This window comes from Chiloscyllium punctatum, chromosome 49 (genome assembly GCF_047496795.1).
Source record: "Chiloscyllium punctatum isolate Juve2018m chromosome 49, sChiPun1.3, whole genome shotgun sequence".
Taxonomy (NCBI): domain Eukaryota; kingdom Metazoa; phylum Chordata; class Chondrichthyes; order Orectolobiformes; family Hemiscylliidae; genus Chiloscyllium; species Chiloscyllium punctatum.
In genome coordinates, this window is record NC_092787.1 from 47,742,679 (window position 1) to 47,767,707 (window position 25,029).

Consider the following 25,029-nt stretch of genomic DNA (forward strand, 5'->3'; position numbering starts at 1 on the left):
TATTGTCGATTCACAACCTTAACAAAGTCTCTCTGATGTTGTGGGAGACATACACAGAAAGAGATCAGATGGGGAGATGAAACAGATGGCCTAGCCATCAGAGCTACCATGTGCACAGCTTCCAATTTTTCAATATAGTGTTCCTGGACTGAATGGTTCTTTCATTCTTAACAAAAACAGAAATTGCTTCAGAGCTTTCTGAAGCAGGGTCACTGGACCCAAAATGTTGACTCTGTTTTTCTCTCTCCACAGATACTTCTGAGTTTCGCCAGCAACTTCTGTTTTTGTTTCAGATTTCCAACGTCCAAAGTTCTGTTTTTCTTTGTTATTTTGTCTTTCCTTGTTAGGGTTATATAGGAGCTGAAAATGTGTTGCTGGAAATGTGCAGCAGGTTAGGCAGCATCCAAGGAGCAGGAGAATCGATGTTTCGGACATGAGCCCTTCTTCAGGAATGAGGAAAGTGTGTCCAGCAGGCTAAGATAAAAGGTAGGGAGGAGGGACTTGGGAGAGGGGCATTGGAAATGCGATAGTTGGAAGGAGGTTAAGGTGAGGGTGATAGGCCGCAGTGGGGGTGGGGGTGGAAAGGTCAGGAAGAAGATTGCAGGTTAGGAAGGTGGTGTTGAGTTCGAGGGTTGGGACTGAGACAAGGTGGGGGGAGGGGAAATGAGGAAACTGGAGAAATCGGAGTTCATCCCTTGTGGTTGGAGGGTTCCTAGGCGGAAGATGAGGCGCTCTTCCTCCAGCCGTCGTGTTGCTATGGTCTGGCGATGGAGGAGTCCAAGGACCTGCATGTCCTTGGTGGAGTGGGAGGGGGAGTTGAAGTGTTGAGCCACGGGGTGGTTGGGTTGGTTGGTCCGGGTGTCCCAGAGGTGTTCTCTGAAACGTTCCGCAAGTAGGCGGCCTGGCTCCCCAATATAGAGGAGGCCACATCGGGTGCAGCGGATGCAGTAAATGATGTGTGTGGAGGTGCAGGTGAATTTGTGGCGGATATGGAAGTATCCCTTGTGGCCTTGGAGGGAAGTAAAGGGGGAGGTTTGGGTGCAAGTTTTGCATTTCTTGTGGTTGCAGGGGTCCACCATAGACAGCTCTTACCTACCAGGAGTGGAGGTTGGGTTGATGGGGGATGTGTATATGACAAGGGAGTCACGGATGGAGTAGTCTTTTCAGAATGCTGATCGGGGAGGGGAGGGAAATATATCCCTGTTGGTGGGGTCTGTTTGGAGGTGGCGGAAATGATGACAGATGATACGATGTATATGGAGGTTGGTGGGGTGGTAGGTGAGGACCAGTGGGGTTCTGTCCGGGTGGCGATTGGAGGGGCGGGGCTCAACGGCGGAGGAGCGGGAAGTGGAAGAGATGCGGTGGAGAGCATCGTCGACCACGTCTGGGGGGAAATTGCGGTCTTTGAAGAAGGAGGCCATCTGGGTTGTTCGGTATTGGAATTGGTCCTCCTGGGAGCAGATGCGGCGGAGACGAAGGAATTGGGAATATGGAATGGCATTTTTACAGGGGGCAGGGTGGGAGGAGGTGTAGTCTAGGTAGCTGTGGGAGTCGTTCGGTTTATAGTAAATGTCCGTGTTGATTCGGTCACCCGAGATAGAAATGGAGAGGTCTTGGAAGGAGAAGGAGGAATCTGAGATGGTCCAGGTAAATTTGAGGTTGGGGTGGAAGGTGTTAGTAAAGTGGATGAACTGTTCAACCTCCTCGTGGGAGCACGAGGCAGCGCCGATACAGTCATCGATGTAGCGGAGGAAAAGGTGGGGGGTGGTGCCAATGTAGCTGCGGAAGATGGACTGTTCCACATATCCTACGAAGAGGCAGGCATAGCTGGGGCCCATGCGGGTGCCCATGGCTACTCCTTTGGTTTGGAGGAAGTGCGAGGATTGGAAAGAGAAGTTGGTCAGAGTGAAAACCAGTTCAGTCAGTCGAAGGAGGGTGTCAGTGGAGGGGTACTGGCTGGTACGGCGGGAAAGGAAGAAGCGGATGGCTTTGAGTCCTTCGTGATGGGGAATGGAGGTGTACAGGGACTGATGTCCATGGTGAAGATAAGGCGTTGGGGACCGGGGAAGCGAAAATCATGGAGGAGGTGGAGGGCGTGGGTGGTGTCCCGAACGTGGGTGGGGAGTTCTTGGACTAAGGGGGACAGGACCATGTCGAGGTATGCAGAGATGAGTTCGGTGGGGCAGGAGCAGGCTGAGACAATGGGTCGGCTGGTGCAGTCAGGTTTGTGGATTTTGGGCAGGAGGTAGAATCGGGCGGTGCGAGGTTGTGGGACTATGCGGTTGGAGGCGGTGGATGGGAGATCCCCTGAGGTGATGAGGTTATGTATGGTCTGGGCGATGATGGTTTGGTGGTGGGAGGTGGGGTCATGGTCAAGGGGGCAGTAGGAGGAGGTGTCCGCGAGTTAGCATTTAGCCTCAGCTGTTTAAAGATCGGTGCGCCAAGCTACTACCGCGCCTTCCTTGTCTGCTGGTTTGATAGTGAGGTTGGGGTTGGAATGGAGGGAGTGGAGAGCTGCACATTCCGAGGGTGAGAGGTTGGAATGGGTGAGGAGGTGGAGAGGTTGAGGCAGTTAATGTCGTGGTGGCAGTTTGGCGCACCGATCTTTAAACCGCTGAGGCTAAATGCCAACTCGCAGACACCTCCTTCTACTGCCTCCTTGACCATGACCCCACCTCCCACCACCAAACCATCATCTCCCAGGCCATCCATAATCTCATCACCTCAGGGGATCTCCTACCCACCGCCTCCAACCTCATAGTCCCACAACCCCGCACCGCCTGTTTCTACCTCCTGCCCAAAATCCACAAACCTGACTGCCCCGGCTGACCCATTGTCTCAGCCTGCTCCTGCCCCACCGAACTCATCTCTGCATACCTCGACATGGTCCTGTCCCCCTTAGTCCAAGAACTCCCCACCTACGTTCGGGACACCACCCACGGCCTCCACCTCCTCCTATGATTTTCACTTCCCCGGTCCCCAACGCCTTATCTTCACCATGGACATCCAGTCCCTGTACACCTGCATCCCCCATCATGAAGGACTCAAAGCCCTCTGCTTCTTCCTTTCCCGCCGTACCAACCAGTACCCTTCCACTGACACCCTCCTTCGACTGATTGAACTGGTCCTCACTCTGAACATCTTCTCTTTCCAATCCTCCCACTTCCTCCAAACCAAAGGAGTAGCCATGGGCACCCGCATGGGCCCCAGCTATGCCTGCCTCTTCGTCGGATATGTGGAACAGTCCATCTTCCGCAGCTACACTGGCACCACGCCCACCTTTTCCTCCGCTCCATCGATGACTGTATCGGCGATGCCTCGTGCTCCCACGAGGAGGTTGAACAGTTCATCCACTTTACTAACACCTTCCACCCGACCTCAAATTTACCTGGACCGTCTCAGACTCCTCCCTCCCCTTCCTAGACCTCTCCATTTCTATCTCGGGCGACCAAATCAACACTGACATTTACTATAAACCGACTGACTCCCACAGCTACCTAGACTACATCTCCTCCCACCCTGCCCCCTGTACAAATTCCATTCCATATTCCCAATTCCTTTGTCTCCCGTCGCATCTGCTCCCAGGAGGACCAGTTCCAATACCGAACAACCCAGATGGCCTCTTTCTTCAAAGACCGCAATTTCCCCCCAGACATGATTATCGATGCTCTCCACCGCATGGCCTCCACTTCTCGCTCCTCTGCCCTTGAGCCCCGCCCCTCCAATCGCTACCAGGACAGAACCCCACTGGTCCTCACCTACCACCCCACCAACCTCCATATACATCGTATCTTCCGTCGTCATTTCCGCCACCTCCAAACGGACCCCACCACCAGGGATATCTTTCCCTCCCCTCCCCTATCAGTGTTCCGAAAAGACCACTCCCTCCGTGACTCCCTCGTCAGGTCCACACCCCCCACCAACTCAACCTCCACTCCCGGCACCTTCCCCTGCAACCGCAAGAAATGCAAAACTTGCGCCCATACCTCCCCCCTTACTTCCCTCCAAGGCCCCAAGGGATCCTTCCATATCCGCCGCAAATTCACTTACACCTCCACACACATCATTTACTCCATCCGCTGCACCCGTGTGGCCTCCTCTATATTGGGGAGACAGGCGGCCTACTTGCGGAATGTTTCAGAGAACACCTCTGGGCCACCCGGACCAACCAACCCAACCACCCCGTGGCTCAACACTTCAACTCCCCCTCCCACTCCACCAAGGACATGCAGGTCCTTGGCCTCCTCCATCGCCAGACCATAGCAACACAATGGCGGGAGGAAGACCGCCTCATCTTCCGCCTAGGAACCCTCCAACCACAAGGGATGAACTCAGATTCCTCCAGTTTCCTCATTTTCCCTCCCCCCACCTTGTCTCAGTCCCAACCCTCCAACTCAACACCACCTTCCTAACCTGCAATCTTCTTCCTGACCTCTCCGCCCCCACCTCACTCTGGCCTATCACCCTCACTTTATCACCCTCACCTTAACCTCCTTCCACCTAGCACATTTCCAATGCCCCTCCCCCAAGTCCCTTCTCCCTACCTCTTATCTTAGCCTGCTGGACACACTTTCCTCATTCCTGAAGAAGGGCTTATGCCCGAAACGTCGATTCCCCTACTCCTTTGATGCTGCCTGACCTGCTGCGCTTTTCCAGCAACACATTTTCAGCTCTGATCTCCAGCATCTGCAGTCCTCACTTTCTCCTAGGGTTTTCTATGACACAGGAAAATTGACAGATTTCTGTTAGGGAAAGGTGTGAAGACACATAGACCCAAGGCAGCTAAATGCAGTTAACATACAGACTAGCTTTGATCTAGTTTTATGGCAGCATTAGGAACAGGAGCAGGCCAGTTAAGCTCCTTGAGGATACAAAGCCATTCGATAAGGTGATGGTGGATCTGAATAACCCATATTCCAACCCAGCCTTGATATCTCTCACCCCTCCCCTGCTAGTCTGGTTCTGCCTTAAAATTATCCAAGTGCTCTGTTTCTACTACCTTTTGGAGAAGAGCACTCCAAGGACACACAACACTGTCTTTAGGAATTTCTTCTTCTTTATCTCTCTTATGTAGATGACCCCTTATTTTTCAACAGTAACAAATAGTGCTCATTGCTCGCTCAACAGGAGATGTTTATCATAGAATCCTGACAGCGTGGAAGCAGGCCATTCAGCCCATCAAGTCGACACCGACCTCTGAAGAGCAATCCACCCAGACCCAGATCCACCCCGTCCTGGTATTTCCATCTAGCCTCCACAGTATGGGTAATTTAGCATGGCCAATCCACCTAACCTCCACATCTTTGGACTGTGGGTGGAAACCAGAGCACCAGGAGCAAACCCATGCAGATACGGGGAGAGTGTGCAAACACCACACAAACAGTCACCCTAGGGTGACATCGAACCTGGGTTCCTGATGCTGTGAGGCAGAAGTGCTAACACCTGAACCACCATGCTCTTTCCACACTGATCCTGTCAAGACCTCTTAGGATCTTATATGTTCCTATTCAATAACATCATACTCTTGTAAACACCAATGAGTACAAGTCCAGCCTGTTCAATCTTCTCTCTTAAAAAGCCCACCCATTAAAGGCATTAATCGAGAAAAACTCCTTTGATTTCTTTCAACACATTTACCTCCATCCTTAAAAGGTTGTCCAGTATTATACACAATACTGAACTCCACATTTGGTCTAATCAATGTTCTGTTTGTTTGAAGCATAGCCTCCTTACTTCCACACTCACTTTCTGTCACTATAAGTAAAAACATTCTGTGAACTTTCCTAATTACTTGTGACACCTGCATGTTAGCCTTTTGTAATTCATGTGTCAATATCCCTGTGCATCTCAGAACTCTGTATTTTCTCACTGTTTTGATAATATACTTTTTTTTTCTTGTTCCTGTCAAAATGCACAACTTCACATTTTCCCATATTGTACCCTAATTGCCAGAACTTTGTTCACTCACTCAGTATAAATATAATCCCCTTTTCAGCCTCCTATGTCCTCTTCACAACTTCCTTTTGTACATATCTTTGTGATACCAGCAAAATTGGTGCTTGTACCAGCAAGTAATAGAATGCTTTCATTTATTATGAAGGTAATTGAATATAAAAGTACAGAGATAATACCTTGGTTATGCAGAGCACTGGAGTACTGCATATCTGGAGTACAGTGCACTGTATTGGTCACCTAATTGTAAGGAAGGATGTAAATGCATTGGAAGCAGTGTAGATAATGAGTGCTAGACTAACGGCTGCAATTGGAGCCATAGAGCTGTTTCCATATAGCTTGGAAACCCTTTTGATTCAACTCATCCAGGTCGACCAGATATCCTAAATTAGTCTAGTCCCATTTGTCAACATTTGATCCATATCCCTCTAAACCCTTCCTATTCATGTACTCATGCAGCTGCTTTTTTGATTTTTTTTCCAAACTTCCAAAATAATGCAACAGCCTATAAAAAAGTAATCACTGCTCCAACATAGTTGCTTGAGGAAAGTTTAGTCAGAATAGACTTGAATCCATTAGAGCAAGAGACGATTTAGAGTCATAGAGTCAAACAGCACAGAAACAGACCCTTCAGTCAAACTAGTTCATGCCGAACATAATCCCAATCTAAACTAGTCCCACCTGTCAGCTCCTGACCCTTACCACTCCAAGCGTTTCATATTCATGTACTTTATCTAAGTGTCTTTTAAACATTGTAACTGTGCCCACATCTACCACTTCTGCAGGAAGTTCATTGTACATGCAACGCACCATCTGTGTTCAAAAGAAATTGCCCCTCATGTCTTTTTAAACCTCTTTCCTCTCACCTTAAAAATATGTCCCCTTGTCTTAGGGAAAGGACACTTACCATTAACACTATCTATACCCCTCATGATTTTATAAACTTTTATAGGGTCACGTCTCAGCTTCTTACACTCCAATGAAAAACGTCCCAACCTATCCAGCCTTTCTTTATAATTCAAAGCTTTCATACCTGGCAACATCCAAGTAATAAATTGGAAGAGTTTAGAGGGATATGGGCCAAGGGCTGGCAAATGGAACTAGATTAGGTGAGGATATCTGGTCGGCATGGAAGAGTTGGACTGAAGGGTCTGTTTCTATGCTGTACATCTTTATAAGTCTATGTCTCTAAATCTCTTCTGAATCCTTTTTAGCTTAATAGTATCCTTCCTTTACGGGGTTGCCCAATTAAAACAGAGTTGAGGCACTTCCTTTCTCAGAGTGTCAGAAGTTTTGAAATTGTATTCAACAAAATGAGGTGGAAGCTGAGTCTATGAATATTTCGAAGGTAAAAGTGGGTAGGTAATTGGTAAGCAAGAGGATGAAAGGTTATTGGGAGTGGATTTGTGGTATAATTAGATTGGCCATTAAAAGGCTCAAGAAGCTAAAGACCTACTCCTGCTCCTTTATCTTCATCTGATCGCATCTTCTGTTCCTTAAGAAAATATTGCAAACTTCCCATGAACTCCCCTTATAGGTTCTTTTTTCCAATGTGACTTTTTCAAATGATGAGCTATTAGGAAGCACGCCTACCAACAAGGGGTGGTTGGTGTCTTCCACAAGCTCTCTTCCACAAGTGGCAGTCTTTGCTGAGTTGGTTGTTAATTTGAAATCTGAGATTTGATAAATTTTTGTTAATTGATGGTATCAAAAGATATGGGCAAAAGACAGGTATATGGAGTTAGGCCACAGAGCAGCCATGATAATTGAGGGGCTGAATAGCCTACTTTTGTTCCTCGGATGTCACTTAATGAAAGCATCGCAAATTATTCCGTACAGCGAATGACATTTGGAGAACAGTAGTCGCTAAGGCAAAGGAAAAACAATGAGATCAATAACTAATTAACCTGTATTTTTAGCGATATAAGATGTCCCGGACAATATAAATGCTGAATTTCATTATGTATTGTCATAGAGTATCTTAATGATCCCACAAAGAGCAGATAGGCTTGACAGTTTCATGTCTCTCCTAGAAGATGACAGTGCGTTGCTTAGCAATTGCGAGTTCCTTCCTGAGATGTGGTAGGAACTCAGTTCTCCAAAGGTGAGAGTGTTACCCCAATCAACCATTCACCTCCCATCTTCTCCTTGCTGACCTGTATTGCCTCCCAGTTAAGCAACTTCCTGATTTGAAAATTGTCATCTTTGTTTTCAAACTCCAATATGGCCTTACCCCTCACTTCTCAGTAACCCTTTTCAGCTGCACAACCCTCTGAGATACCTGTACCCTTGGTTTTCCAGCCTCTTAAATATGGTCAGTTTTAGCTACAACATCGTTGATGGCCTTGGCTACTGAGGCTTTGAGTTTTGAAATTCTTTTACATAATCTCTGCCTTCATTTAAGATACACCTCTTTTACCACACTTTTGGTCTGCTGCCTTAATATCATTTAATGGGGCTTGGTTTCGAATTGTGTTTCATACCTTTGCTGCCAAGTGCTTTGGGATATTTTCTTCCATAAAGGCACTTCATAAAATGAGGTTGCTGCTGTAATTCCAATCCAACCAGGTTTTTTGGACTGGCCTTGTAGTGAGATTGCTTGAGAGCACCATATTCTTTGAATTTAGCTCCGAAAGCTAGTGCTTCCAAATAAACCTGTTTGACTACAACCTGGTGTTGTGTGATTTTTAACCTCCCCTTATGGCACTCTGATACAAAACATTAAAAGTCTCATAAGTGGATACATCAGAGGTGGTCATTGTATGTACCCTACCTGTTCACTGAGAATGAATATAAGAGCAGAGGATTTGTAATCACTGATACTTTTCTGATTCAGTCAATACTCAACAGAAGGGGAGAGCAGGAAAACACATCTTACTGTTGGTATTAAGCAGAATGTTGAAGAACGATAAATTATTCACAATTAATCATTTACCTTGCCACGTAGTTGTGCTGTAAAAATGCAGACTTGCGTTGTGTACTTTTCTGGAAGTTGTTATTTACACTGCAGTCACAATTAATTGTCAATCTTCGGACCAACAGTGCAATGGAAAATATGTTCAACTTGAAGGTACATTCCTCTGTCAGTTCCTTAACCAGAAATAGAACACATGCAAGGTATGTGTTGATCTTTAAAAGATATTGGTCAGGAAGTGATATTAGATATATTTATGTGCAGCAGAGGTCAAAGTGACCCAACAATTGATGATTAATTTATTGTCTGGTTTAAAAGGTACACTCAACTTGTTAGGGCATGTGAACCTTTTGTGAGAAGTCTCCCTTATCCCTACCATCAGCTTGTACTCTGAACAGGAATTAGTTATCATTTAATGAACATTCTGATTATCTGTTTGTTTTTTATTCTCATTAAGGCATTTTATTAAATAAAAAGGCTGTTGCCCAGACCTGCAAGGACATTGACGTGTTAGAATGAAATCAAAGTAAATCCAAACGTATTGATGAGATGGAATTGGGATTGGGTCTTACAAGCTTGTCAGCTTTAGGGAGAATGTAGGAAGGTGAGAATGTCAGGTGCTCCATGTTACTGAGGATGAAAGAATGAGCCAGTGTAGGAAACAGTCCAACAAGTTCACATGTGAAGTGGGAAGGTCACATGGAATGGCATCTTTGGAGAAACAAAGGAGAAAGGTTGCTTTTTCTTAAGCAGTCTGCCTAGATCAGGGATGACTTGCACTCTGATTCAGAGGGTTCTGAGATGACTATGGGTCCAAGGCATGGTTTCTAGACTCTGTTATATCCAGGACAAAGTCAGAAATCACATGACACCCGGTTATAGTACAACAGGTTTACTTAAAATCACAATATTTCAGAGTGCTGTTGCTTTGTCAGATGAAGTGACTTCATCCATGCCTCAATTCCACCGTCCTGATGAAGTCTGTCAATTTACTCTGTATCCTGTGATGCATTCCTCCTCCATGTGGGTTGTTAATAAGCCATATATCTCTGGTGTAGGCGGTACATTTGACTTCTTCAGGGACGTGCAGCAAATATTCTAAAAGCATTTCCACTCTCCTTACTTTGCCCCCACCAAGCCTGAGTGGCACAGTAGCTTTGGGAGTACTGTGGTCACTTCAAAAGATTCATTGCAGGAGTCTCGAGGACAGGTTTATGCTTGTTTCTTGAATTCTGCTCACTTGGTTGTACTAGTGAAGAGATACTGGATCGGTTAGGACTATCTTCACCGGCGTTGAAAAGAATGAGAGGGGACCTTGATCCCGGCTGTCAGTGCTTGACTTTGATTATGGTGGTCCCAACATTAGGAAGTGGCGGCACGGTGGCTAGTACTGCTGCCTCACAGCACCAGGGTCTCAGGTTCGAGTCCAGCCTTAGGCAGACAGTCTGTGTGGAGTTTGCACCTTCTCCCCGTGTCTGCATGGGTTTCCTCCGAGTACTCCGGTTTCCTCCCACAGTCCAAAGATGTGCAGGTTAGGTGAATTGGTCATGTTAAATTGCCCATAGTGTTAGGTGCATTAGTCAGAGGAAAATGGGACCGGGTGGGTTATTCTTTGGAGGGTCGGTGTGGACTTGTTGGGTCGAAGGGCCTGTTTCCACACTGTAGGGAATCTAATCTAATGTAAAGAAAGTGCATGATAGCCTGGGTGGTGTATCTCAGGGGCATAGTGTGTAATGGGGTGTGTTGCAGAGAATTATGTGAGAAAACTCACAACAGCTCCCAGAAAGAAACCGTCCATGAAACTCCCCAAAATTGATGCTGAACAAGTGTTTATTAAAATTCAGCCCATTATTGCTAATGAGGACTTAATCCTTTCTTATTTTTTACTCTAGGCTGCGGAACGAGTGTTGCCTTTGCACTCGGACGGATCTGTGAGTTGGACATAGGACGCAAGCAGATCCTGGAAATGGAGGAGGCTCCAAATATGGTGAGTCATTGAAGGTTCCACTTCCATCAGCGGGACCTGTTAAGGAATAGTAGTTGGAGGTCGTTTCAGAAAACACTGAGCTGATGAGACAGCACAATTTCTGGAGGAGAAGTAGTCTTGATGTATAGGATAGCTCAAGACATAACAGGAATTCTACTACCATGAAAAGCAGGACTGTGGCAGGGGACTTTATCAGTCAGTACATTGAATTTAGGAATTGGGAGGTCATGTTGCGTCTGTGCAGGACATTGGTTAGGCCACTTTTGGAATACTGTATGCAATTCTGGTCTCCCTCCTATAGGAAAGATGTTGTGAAACTTGAAAGGGTTCAGAAAAGATTTACAAGGATGTTGCCAGGGTTGGAGGGTTTGAGCTACAGGGAGAGGCTGAATAGGCTGGGGCTGTTTTCCTTGGAGCGTCAGAGGCTGAGGGGTGACCTTTACAGAGGTTTATTACGTCATGAGGGGCATGGATAGGGTAAATAGAAAAGGTCTTTTCCCTGGCCTGGCAGAGTCCAAAACTAGAGGGAATAGGTTTATGGTGAGAAGGAAAAGATTTAAAAGGGACCGAAAGGGCAAATCTTTCGAGAAGAAGGTGGTGTGTGTATGGAATGAGCTGCCAGAGAAAATGGTGGAGCCTGGTACAATTGCAACATTTAAAAGGCATCTGGATGGGTTTATGAATAGGAAGGGTTTAGAGGGATATGGGCCAAATGCTGGCATGTGGGACTAGATTAATTTAGGATATCTGGTTAGCATGGGCATGTTGGACCGAAGGGGCTGCTTCCGTTCTGTATGTCTCTATGACTCTTAAGGCTGCATTCACTGCTGATAATGAATTAAGTGCCAGTTGCACGGTCTGCCCCCCACTTAAGGACTGAAGACTATCCCACTCCCCAAACTTTCTGGAAGAGAATCGGCAGCTCCGTGGCAACACTGACAACGTTGCCTGGGCTGCACTGGGAGGAGGAGGCTGCTGCAGTGGTGGCACCTTCTCAAAGCATCTGAAGGATGGTTGGAAGCACTGGACTGATTCAGGTGCACCGTGGCGAGGGGTCCAGGGGCTTGATTACTGAAGGGAGAAGGTGCCAATTTCATGATGGATGCTCTTGCCCTCGGAAAGTAACTTTGTGGGCCTATAGGAATACTCAAACCAAAGGCTGTCTCCCCCAAGTGTTGATACCCACTGCCACTGACAAAATGTCCACAGCATTGGGAAGAGGCCCAACTTGGTCACTTAAGTGGCACAATTGATCTTTTGGGAGTGGCTTCTGCCACCATTCCTCAAGCTGTAAAGTGACATGTTGGTGAAAAGGCATTGAGCACACCATCTGGTGTCTCTCATTGCCATTTGTTCATTCCTTCCTGCATCTGAGTCAACAAAGAGTGGTAAAATTCTGGCCACTATGTCAGATGACTGATTTTGCATCAGAACAGGGAAAGTAAAAATTCCTGACGAAGAGCTTATGCTCGAAACGTCGACTCTCCTGCTCCTCGGATGCTGCCTTACCTGCTGTTCTTGTCCAGTGCCACACTTTTTGACTCTGATCTCAAGCGTCTGCAGTCCTCACTTTTTCCAAAGCAAAAATTTGCCAAAGATCCTGAGATAGTACCTTGCAGACCAATAATCAGTACCATGTAGAAGGATGAGGGCAGCAGATACATGGGAAACCCCACCATCTGTAAGCTCCCCTCCAAGCCACTCATAATTCTAACTTGGAAAAATATTGCTAATCCTTCACTGGTGCTTGGTCAAACTCCTTGAACTCTGGCCCTAATTGTGAGTCTACCTACATCACATGGAATGCAGTGATTCAAGAAGGCAGCTCAACACCAATTTCTCAAGGGCACCCACAGATGGGCAATAAATGCTGGCCCAGCCAGTAACGCATACGTCCCATGAGTAAAAAAAATGAAAGACTTTTATGTAAGTTCAGAAGGGCAGAAAGTGAGGTGAAGGTGAATAAATTGTAAAGGGAAAAGTCCATGATGTGATAAAAGGCCGGAGTGACTATGTTAGAAAGTACATGGTGCGAGGCATAAAAGGATTAGAAACAGAACCAGTAAAGAAGCAAAAGATATAACAACTGCAAATAACAATGGGAAAGCCATATGTCAGAACCAGCAGCTTTTCTTAATTCACTCATGTGATGTGGCTAGCATTTATTTCCTGCCCCTGGTTGCCCTTGAGAAAGTGGGTGGTGAGCTGTCTTTCTCAACCACTGGAGCCCATAATACTCATGATCTGACATTGAGCTCAGTGGTGTGTATGTAACTTCGTAAAGTGGCCAATTTCAAGCTGATTTGCTGTTGAGATTCACTGGCGTAGTGTAGGAGGTTGGGAAAGAGAGAAGTCAGACTAAAAGTGTGATGTAGAAACATTTAAAAAATAAGGAGCAGGAGTAGGCCATTCGATCCTTTTGAGCTTGCTCCCCTCATTCAATATGATCATGGTCAATGATACAATTCAGGGCTAATGGGTTCAATGGGTATGGCGAGAAAACAGGGCACTGAGAGCTATATCTAATTCTAACAGAGAACTAAAATAAGAAGTGATCAGAAGCTTTGAGCTGATTGAACAACAGACACCCAGTCCATGTTTGGTATCCCTCGTGTAAAGGAGACCATATTCTGAGAAGCTGAAACAGTCTATTCAATTGAGAGGCGTTCACCTCAATTGCTGTTGCTGCTGGAAGACTGCAGACTGTGGATAAGAAGGAAGTGAAAATTCATTCAGGTGTTGTGTTTCCTGTGCCTGAGTGACAGGGAGCTGTGGGAAGGGGAGTGGGTGTGGAGGGCAATTTAGAAGTGGACCGAGAGTGGCACAAGGGGAATTGTCCCTTCAGGCTCCCTCCTGCTGAAACAAGAAAGGAAGATGTGTCACAGCAGAGAAAATAGACTGTGCAAGTGGAGGCTTGTTGTGTGCAAAGTGAAGACAAGAGGAACATGACTGGTTCTGGGAGAGAGTGGGTTGGGGTGGGGGAGGGCTGGCGGGGAAACAGAAGGGTTATTTGTCCCTTCTGCCCTCTAACATCATCCCTTTTGTCGGTTCATCTCTGCAGTCTTCCATCTGCCTTTTGCCTTGGATTTTGTTCTTTCCTCTCCTTGCATTATTTTCTTTCCCTGTTAAGGCAGATGTCTATCCATTTGATCTTGTTTAATACTCACCAAATCTGTATTAATTTATCTGTCATTCCATTCATAATTGAGTTCAGAATCGAGCAAAGCAGATCTCATTTGGAGTTAAAATGAAGTCTGGATCCTGAAAGCAGTGTAAAGGCTCTGTATCTGGAATGTGTAAATATAATTGTAACAACGCAGTCCAATGCTGATAGTTGGTGATATTTTGTGGTAAATATTTTCTTTCCTTTTCCATGCATGTGGAAGGATTGTTATACAATAATAGATGAACCTGAGCAGAAGTTTGACAGATCATGGTCAAAGTTCATAGGCTGGAATATAATGGCAGGAGTTGGTCATATGGCCCCTTCAAATTTTTTGTAACCATTCAATGAGACCATGAGCATCACGGTGGCTTGGTGAGCAGCACTGCTGCCTCACAGCGCCAGGGACTTGGGTTTGATTCCAGCCTTGGGTGTCTGTCTGTAGGTGTGCAGTTTAGGTGGATTGGCCATGCTAAATTGCCCATAGTGTCCAGTGAATTGCAAGCTAGGTGGGGTTAGTCATGAGAAATGCAGGGTTACAGGGATGGGTCTGGGTAGATTGCTCTTTGGATGTTCGCTATGGACTCAGTGGACTTAATGCTCTGCTATCAAAGGATTCTGTTATTCTACATCTCAGCCTGGATTTCATACTTGAGATGAGTATTGGGAACTGCGAGATTTAACCCTGAGACCTCCATCTTGGAGATGGCCCAGCTCCTCATTAGGCAGGAAGGCACTTGGACACAGAGGCATTGTGTCAATATTGACAACTCAGAAGGATAACTAAAGTAATACAGTTCAGTCCTATGGCCAATCACTAGTAGCCCTTCACTCCCTTAAGTGATAATGTCATAAACCCCTCAATGCCCATAGAACAGAGGGAGGTGATGGCCTAGTAGTATTATTGCTAGACTATTAATCCATAGACCCTAGTGAGCACCTGGTTTGAATCCTGCCAGGCAGATGGTTGAATTTGAACTCAATAAAAAAAATCTGGAATTATGAGTCTAATGATGACCTTTGCCAATTGTCTGACTCACTAAAATCCTTTAGGGAATGAACCTGCCATCCTTACTTGTTCTGGCCTACATGTGACTGCTGAACCACAGCAATGTGGTTGTCTCTGAACTACTGTCTGGGCAGTTAGGAATGTGCAACAAATGCTGGTCCAGCTGGTGATGGCTTCACACTTGAATGAATAATAAAAAGAGACTGTCAAATCAATTAAACAGTTGAATAAGCCACTGGGGATAAAATACTCCCCATACCTGGCACAAAAGGAAGATGGTCATGCTTGTTGAAGGTCAATCATCTCGGCTCCAGCAGATCTCTGCAGGAGTTCCCTAGCATAGTGTCCTTGGCCCATGCACCTTTATTTGCTTCATGCTCTCAACAGTGGCCATGTAGAGGCAATAAATTCTGGCCAAGCCAGCAGCATCGACATCACATGGGTGAATAAAACAAACAAAAATACAAGTCCTGTCAGAACTAATGATGGATATCACAACTGAAGCAAAAACCGCAGCGTTTCCGAATGAATGGGTAAAGAAGGATGCACTCTACCTCCTTAATGTCTCACTCAGCTGAGGCTGAACCTCAAAAAAGAACAACAGGGGATCTGAGCTGACCATCTTTAAAAGGGTGCAGGAAATCTCTAACAAGAGAGATACTGACTGATTTATGGAATGGCAGGACAGATATATGAAGAGACATTGGATTGGTAAAGACTGCATTCACTGGACTTTAGAAGGATGAGGGGGCAGCTGATAGAAACCTATGAAATTCTAACGGGACTAAAAGGGGAACATACAAAAAAGATGGTCCTGGTGACCAGAGAGTCCTGAACCAGGGATCCCATTTTAAGGAAACAGGCTAGGTCATTTAGGATGCAGATGAGGATAAATGTCTTCACCCAGAGAGTTGTGAGCCTGTGGAATTCTCTGACAAGAAAGCAGTTGCAGCCAAAACATCCATCAAATATTTTCAAGAAGGAAATAAATATATTTTTATGCAGTTGCAGGAATCAAAGGTTGTGGGGAGAGAATAAGAACAGGGCAACGAATCATTCGATCTCAACCATGATCATACTGAACAATGGAGCAGGCTTGAAGGGCTTAAAGGTCTACACTTGGTCCTATTTGCAATCTTTCTCTGTCTGCGATCACAGCCATCCATTTTGAGTATGGGTGAATGATAGCTGGTGCTGTGAATAGAGGTTGGATTTCTCAATCTGGGATCCAGCTGCTGGTTTTCTCATTCCCACCTCCATTTCTGTCCTGCATGGGAGCATAAACATCTATTCATAAAAGTTGCCTCCATCCCATTGAATCAACTTCGCTAAATTTAAAAAAAAACATTTTCATCTAATAAAAGTCTGACAAAAATTAATTTGTTCCAGCATCCCTGATGTTTTTCAACCAGAATTCTAGATTATGCCTTGAAGACATGAGTTTTACTCCATGAATTTCTAATTGAGTTTTAAGCTTATGCCTCCCTTGGTCTGAATCCCTCTTCCACCAAAGGAAAATTCTTGTCTAAATTGAAAAGCGATGGAACAAAATCCCTAGTTCTGAACATTGTCAGTGAATACATTCACTGTTGATCCTTAGTCCACTAGAGTCATAGAGTCAGAGATGTACAGCATGGAAACAGACCCTTCGGTCCAACCTGTCCATGCCGACCAGATATCCCAACCCAATCTAGTCCCACCTGCCAGCACCCGGCCCATATCCCTCCAAACCCTTCCTATTCATATACCCATCCAAATGCCTTTAAAATGTTGCAATTGTACCAGCCTCCACCACTTATTCCATACCCATACCACCCTCTGTATGAAAAAGTTGCCCCTTAAGTCTCCTTTATATCTTTCCTGTCTCACCCTAAACCTATGCCCTCTAGTTCTGGACTCCCCGACCCTATCATATTGACCAGAATTAGTGGTTATAACATGCCAATGGTTATTTGCTAATGAATGAACGAACAGTTGCTAATGAACACAGGCCTCTAGTGTCTAAGTGCACAGAATTTATGTTGGACCAGCTTAGGTATTGCATTTTGGTAAAACAAACAAGGACAAGACTTATGCAATTATGAATAGGGCCTTAGATAGTGCTGTAAAACAGAGAGACCTATGGGTTCATGTGCAGAATTCTTCAATAGACAGTGTAGTTAAGAAGGCGTTTAGCATGCTTGCCTTTGAGTATAGGAGTTGGGACGTCATGTTGAGGTTGTTCAGGATGTTGGTGAGGCCTCTTCTCAAGTACTGTGTGCAGTTCTGGTTGCCCGGTTATAGAAAGGATATTGGTAAGCTGGAGAGGGTTCAGGAGAGATTAATCTGGATGTTGCTAGGAATGGACAGTTTGAGTTAAAAAAGAAAGGCTGGATGGGCTGGGACTATTTTCACTGGAGCGTAAAAGTTTGAGGGGAGTTTTATAAAATAATGAGGGGCATAGATAAGGTGAGTCACCGGTGTCTTTTCCCTAGAGCAGGGGATTTAAAAACTAGAGGCATATTTTTGAGGTAAGAGGAGAAAGATTTAAAAAGGGCATGAAGGACAACTTTTTTTTTACACAGAGTAATTTATGTGTGGAATGAACTTCCAGAGGAACAGGTAGATGCAGGTACAGTTACAGCATTTAGAAGACATTTAGATGAGTACATGAAGAAGAAATGTTTGGAGGAATATGAGTAAAGTGCAGGCAGGTTGGACTAGATTATGGTTGGCAGGGATTGGTTGAATTGAAGGTTCTGTTTCCGTGCTGTATAACCCTATGACTTAAAAGCTGAAATTATGAAACACAATGTCTCAGATTCACTGAGCATTGAACGCAGCCTTAACTATGCTTCCAGCTGGCTTTAAAAGATTACTGTGTAAAATTTAGTAATATGTTGAGGTTAACAAAAAATTCTTAAATTTAAACTGTGCGGGATGTATTAAATTTGCATCTGAGATGAGCTTCATCAGATTTAATTTATCTATTTATGTTCAAGTGTTGGGCTAAATCGCAAATGAGCTGATGGCATGCTTGAATCTTTCACTTGCAGTCTTTGCTGAATCCATCAGCATGTGGAAAACAAGCAGTGGGCTAAGCTCTATATTAAATAGTGTTAATGATCCACTGGCTTTGCCTTGGAGACTTGCCAAAAAGCTCAGGTGCCTCACTCTGTGAAGGAACATCCACTCCCAATGTTCCTCATAATAAAACTAAAGCACTTCTCACGAATGTAATCTCAATTTCACATTACTTAGGGAGACATTAGGGCAGTTTGTTCAAAGAATTTGATGTTTAGGATCAGAGGATTTTAAAAAGATAATTGAGGAATACCGACTGATTTACTTTCTCTAATTTGATTTAATTTGTCTTAATTTGATTTTCTGCTCATCATCTATGTTAAGAGAAAAACTGTAAGTGATGCCGATGAGTAAGTTTCCAATTTTCAACCAACAGGGCACAGATTGATACAAATACACACATTGGACAGGTACACAGTTTTAACCAGAAAACATAAAAGCATAGTTCAGAGGCTTTATTGTATTTAATTCTTTTGAAAGATTTTCTTGGATATTCTCCTTTAGTCTAGCATCACGGTCATATTCATAGAGTCATAGAGATGCAAAGCACGGAAACAGACCCTTCGGTCCAATTCACCCATGCCAACCAGATATCCCATCCCAAGCTAGTCCCACCTGCCAGCACCCACCCCATATCCCTCCAAACTCTTCCTAATCATATATCTATCCTGATGCCTTTTAAATGTTGCAATTGTACCAGCCTCCATCACTTCCTCTGGCAGCTCATTCCATACACATCCCACCCTCTGCATGAAAACATTACCCCTTAGGTCTCTTTTATATCTTTACCCTCTCACTCTAAACTGATGCCGTCTAGTCCTGGACTCCCATACCCCAGGGAAGAGACTTTGCCTATTTACCCTATCTATGCCCCTCATGATTTTTTAAACCTCCATAAGGTCACCCATCAGCCACCAACGCTTCAGGGAAAACAGCCCCAGCCTGTTCAGCCTCCCCCAATAGCTCAAATCCTTCAACCCTAGCAACATTTTTGTAAATCTTTTCTGAACCCTTTCAAGTTTCACAACATCCTTCCGATAGGAAGGATACCAGAACTGAACGCAATATTCTAAAAGTGGCCTAACCAATGTTGTGTACAGATGCAACATGTCCTCCCAACTCTCGTACTCAATAGCAGTTATTTGAAGTTAGAGAACTCAATATTGAGTCCTCTGGGCTGACAGAGCAGGTTCATAGTGTTTGTTCGGGATGATGTCAAAAGGACTTTATTTTTGGTTTCAAAGAGTAGAGGGGGCTTTACTCTGTATTTTACCCCATCCCAGGAGTGTTTTATGAGGATGATGCTGAGGCAACTTTACTTTGTTTAAAAGAGTAGAGGAAGCCTTAATCTGTATCTTCCCTTGTGCTATCCCTGCCCTGGGAGTGCTTGATGGGGACAGTGTCAAGAGAACTTTACTTTCCATTTACTTTCAGTTTAAAACAGGAGAGGTTAGTTTACTCAATATTTAACCCCTTGCTGTCCCTGTCCTGCAAGTATTGATGGTGAGGCAACTTTACTTGGTTTAAAAGAGTTGAGGAAACCTTACCTTTAGTTTGAAAGCATAGAGAAAGCTCTACTCTGTATTTAACTCTGTGCTGTCCATGTCCTGGGAGCATTTGAAGGGGATGGTGTTGAGTAAACTTCACTTTCCATTTATTTCTAGTTTAAAAGAGAACTTTAGTTTCACATGAAAAGGAGTGAGTGAGGTCAGGCTGAGTGGGGCCAGTCAGGAAGGTCAGAGTTGGGTTGGTGTACTCCAGGAAAGGTGTCCCGCAGTAGGCTGCTGGAAGCCTGCTGAGGTACATACTCTTCACCCTGTGGAGGTGAGAAGAGGTCCTTTTTTGTGCTCTTAATTGAACACTAAAGGCTTTCTGGTAACCACTGTCTGGTTTGGCCACTCAACACATTTTCACATCACTGGCGAGATGTCATGGCAGCAGCACGGCATGACCAGTCTGTGTACTCCCCACCCCACCCAGTATCTCCACCTCTTAATTCTGAGAAATCCCAGCCAGAGGTTCTGTTTTATTTTATCGTGTCTTTAGATAGATCTTCACCTGAAAGACCATTGATCTACAGAGTTGCCTGAATGTGTTGGGGGTGGGGCCCTCTTCTGGTGCAGTGATAGTGTCCCTATGAGGGAAGACTGGGAAGCCTGTGTTCAAGTCCCACCTCCTCTAGAGGTGTGTAATACCATATATAGTACAGAAGGAGGTCATATTTAGTCTATCATTAGTTTTCTCTTTCTCTTTTTGTCTGCTGGCCCGCAGAGCTTTCCAGCACTTTTTACTTCAACTTTCCTTTCAATGCTTCAACGTTCAGAATATTCAATGTTTGATCTGAGTGGAGAATCTTTGACAGTGAAGCCTGAGTTAGCTCCGACTATGTAACGTAACATGAATCTTGACCATGGTCTTGGGGGAGGTTGGGATAACGGCCCGCAGACGAGTCTGATGTTAACCCCACCTCGTCTTGATTCCCATATTTTGTGTGTGTGTGTATGTGTGTGAGAGAGAGAGAGAGAGACATCTTTGTTCTGACCTCTCCTGATGCAGATCACAACCCTGGAGAAGATGATGGCAGACGGAGACACTGGAGGAAGCAAAAATGCCTGCTTTGCACTGAGTTGCCTGGCAACGGACAAAGATGGCCACGCTCATATCCTGAAGAACCCCATCTTCCCAGAAATACTCAACACCTTGTGCACACTATTGGAATCCAAAGAGCAGGAGTCAGCTTGGTTCGCTGCCATGTTCGTAAGCCTAAAGGAAGTGTACAACTTGTGGGCTGACAGTTCACTGGATGATGGTCATGTAATAAATATACTTTTTTGCTAAGAAGAATGATGAGCAATTCTGTGTTGCTTCAACATAAGGTGCTTCAGTTTTGCAGACATGAATCCAGTGGTTTGTTGGTGGGTTGACATATGCCAATACACTCTTAATTCACTGCGAATAGTAAATGCAATGAAGCCCGTTAAAAAATTGTTCAAGTAGCCAATATATTTTGAAATTTTTAAAATTCTATTCAAATTTGTTTTGATGTTTGGTTTTCAGTGCAACTCTATTTAGAATCCCAAATTAATGCTTCAGGAATCGTTGGGATGGGTAAGAACAGGTAGTTCTTCTATAATGCGCTGGTTGTGTTCTTGTGCAACCCTGTGTTATAGAAAAATCGCACTTTAGAAACAGCGCTTAAAGTGTCGGTGATGTAATCGCATTACTGCCAACATTCGTTTTAAAGTTCGTGTTTTAGAAAGTGTCCCCAGTTCGTCAATCATGTTATAGTGAATTTGTGTTAACGAAATGTGTGTTATAGCAGAATGACCTGAACTCTTATTTGTCATTATCAATGGCTATCTCTCACAGGGAAGGGTGATTTAGGATTAGAGTTAGACTCCATAGGACTGAAAATGAGACTGATTCAGTATCTATAGACGTCTAATAAAATATTGAGATCTTTCCTCCAGACTCCACCTCTCGCTGGTTTGGTCCAGAATGCTGGTCTTCCAGAAGTTGATGTCAACATTGCAATTCTTCATGTTGGCTTTCAGTGTATCCTTGATGTATTTCTTCTGTCCTTCTCTCCTGGGTCTCCTCTGACTGGACTCAGAGAAGGTGCTCTGCTTTCAGAGTATGAACGAGCTATATAATCAAACTAACAACGCTGTTACACTCGTCCAACAGGTCTGGAATGAAGAGGAAGTCCTGAGTGACCTCCAGCATTTTCACAACTCTCAAGGAAGTTGCGGGTCCTGCGACTAGGATTGCAGCAGGAAATCCCTGCTCCCTGCTTCAGGAAAGATCATTACAAAGTCCCTTCTGAACTGACTCCTTACCGCACTGAACATCTGTAAACTCAACTGAAGTCAAATAAATGCTGGAGATCACAGTGTGTCAGGCAGCATCAGTGAAGAGAGCGCAAGCTAATGTTTCAAGTCTATATGACTCTTCATCAGAGCTCCCCAATCCCAAAGTGGGTTTAAATTATCATGATACACAGCCGACATTTTATTTACAACTTAAGTTAATTATACAATGAAGAAAACACCCCTTTGGCCCATTTGCATCTATACTGTCAAAGCCACATTTAATCTACTCTAGTCCCATTTTACAGCACTAAGATTCACGATTCTGATGCATTCCTGATGTTAAGCCTTTTTTTAAGATTAGATTACTTACAGTGTGGAAACAGGCCCTTCGACCCAACAAGTCCACACCGCCCCGCCGAAGCGCAACCCACCCAGACCCATTCCCCTGCATTTACCCTTTCACCTAACACTACGGGCAATTTAGCATGCACTTTTTTGGACTTGTGGGAGGAAACCGGAGCACCCGGAGGAAACCCACGCAGACAAGGGGAGAATGTGCAAACTCCACACAGACAGTCGCCTGAGGCGGGAATTGAACCCTGGTCTCTGGCACTGTGAGGCAGCAGTGCTAACCACTGTGTCACCATGCCGCCCAAAATCTGAACAGGTGTAGTAGTGTGGCATTTAACTATAATGGGACATTAGCAAAAAAAAACTGGGTTTTTTTCACTGTATCTCTTGATGAATACTCTATTATCTTGATGGAAACAGTAACGCTATTGCAGCATAGATCACCATGGCAAAGAATAGGGAGGGTTGTCATCGCTCCATTCCCCAGCCATGCCTTCACATAGAGCATTATTACTGTTTATTTGCCAGGCGTGCTAATCTTCACTAACATTGCCGAAGACAACCTGTGGGTGGCACGGTGGCACAGTGGTTAGCACTGCTGCCTCACTGCCAGAGACCCGGGTTCAATTCCCGCCTCAGGCAACTGTCTGTGTTTGCACATTCTCCCCGTGTCTGTGTGGGTTTTCTCTGGGTGCTCCGGTTTCCTCCCTCAATCCAAAAATGTGCTGGTTAGGAGAATTGGCCATGCTAAATTGCCCGTAGTGTTAGGTGTAGGGGAATGGGTCTGGGTGGGTTGTGGGTCGGTGTGGACTTGTTGGGCCAAAGGGCCTGTTTCCATGCTGTAAGTAATCTAATCTCTGTACAAGGGCCACACATTTGAGCCAAATGATATTGCTGACCCACTGTCCTAGCTTGTAAAGGAAACAAACAAATATTTCTCAAGGCACCAGTAGCAGTGACTCAGTATTGGACTATTTGATGAGGAATGTCATTTTAATATTGTTTTGTACTTTGCAGGACACTGAAAGTATTAGGCAGCCATCCAAAGGGAGTTGTGAAACTGAGAGAGCATCCCAAAATATCAGCACTGTTAAAGGTAAGTAATGGTCAGCATACCAAAAGAGAAGATGCTGGAAAATCTCAGCTGGTCTGGCAGCATCTGTAAGGAGCAAAAAGAGCTGACATTTCGAGTCTAACTGACCCTTTGTCAAAGCTAAAAGAAGGGAAATAGGGAGGTATTTATACTGGTCAGCATAGCCTAGCAACATAGAAGCACAAAACGTCACAGAAATGTAATTGTGAGGCTGAGCAGGAGCAATTCAGCAACTTATTTCAAGTGATACCGTCACATAATTTAGGAATTCTGATGTACGGTCTCAGTGAGTTGCACAGACATGTAAAGTTCAGGTTTCAGTCTCCAATTTGTGCTGAATGAACAGATCACAGCTCACGCCGTGTTCGATGTGTGACAGTTGGCTTCATAGCTCCTGTATCGGCGAACAGCTAATCCACTACAGTTCCCTCACACGATTACTCTCTGTCCAGGGATTCCTGTTGAAAAGGGACTGATGAGGATGTAGGATAACTGTGATATCTGGCTTAGCTCCATCATCCTCCTGTGTGCGTTGGTCAGAAAATTTGCTCCTTTCACTTGTACTTAAATGCCACTTTGTGTGAATGACCAGAAAGGATCCAGTTCTTGTGGAACTATATCCCAGTTAGGAATCAATGTGGAAAAGGGGAAAGCTGGGAAAGAAAACAAAATTAAAGATTTTTGTGACTCAATTATAGGGTTGTAACAAAATATAAGAGCAACAAATCTGAGTTTGTCCCTATCTTGTGATGTAATTACAACCTTGATGCTGTGGTCTTGCTGGTGATGGATAATTGGTTCACTGCTTCTGTGGATTTACTGGAAAGGGATTACATACTGGTGGGGATAAACCTCCTCTTCTCTCTCCACTTTTTCAAAGCTCCTTAAACCCATTCTTTAATTAGGCTTTTATTCATTTGTCCTAAAGCCTTTGCAGTACAGTATTGCTGTCATTGTTGCTTCTGTGAAGTATTGTGCTGTACTATAGATGTTAATTTAATTAATTCTTTCATGGGACATGAATGTCACAGGTTAGGCCAACATTTATTGCCCTTCCTTAACTGCCCAGCAGAGAATCGGAGTCAACTGTGTTGATGTAGGTCTGGAGTCACACATAAGCTGCGAAGGATGGTAGATTTCACCACCCCTCCCCCCTCCCTCCCCCAGCCGACCCCAGTGGACATTAAGATGGATTTTTACCAACAATGATCACTGTTAGATTCGACTTTTAATTCCAAATTTTATTTTTTGAAAAATTCATGGTCAGATTCAAACCCATTTTCCCCAGAGGATTGGACTGGAGTTCTGGATCATTATTCCAACAATATTACCACGACCTCATTTATTTTCCTGAATGTTAATGCTGGACAAATGCAGTTGTTAGTTTTGTGATTAATCTGTGCTCTGTCAAATTCCTCTCCTGCCACTGTTCATGATGTCGTTCCCCGAAACTGGATTCTTAAATTCAAAGAAAATGGTCCTGAGACACTTGTCTCACACACTGCAGCTTCTCTCTGAGGATCCCTCTGCTTTAATATGCCAATTGATAGTTAGCTGAAAATAACTTCAATGGTCTTAAAAGTTGCAAAGTATTTCCACTCCATTTTACCTTATCACATTTTGTAATTACTTGGTTTCAAAATTATTTTCCAGCTTTCAACACGGCAAAGCAGAGGACAGATCTT

The 25,029-nt window shown here is 44.6% G+C and overlaps 1 protein-coding gene across 1 annotated transcript in view; it reads left to right on the forward strand.

Moving 5' to 3' along the window:
- The window catches only part of LOC140469686 (uncharacterized), a 93,966-nt gene that overhangs the window by 48,272 nt on the left and 20,665 nt on the right, over positions 1-25,029 (forward strand). Inside the window, exons 4-6 of the mRNA XM_072566434.1 lie at positions 10,759-10,853; positions 20,645-20,841; positions 23,269-23,347. Coding sequence (XP_072422535.1) covers positions 10,759-10,853; positions 20,645-20,841; positions 23,269-23,347 — 371 coding nt within the window. The remainder of the gene's footprint in view (positions 1-10,758; positions 10,854-20,644; positions 20,842-23,268; positions 23,348-25,029) is intronic.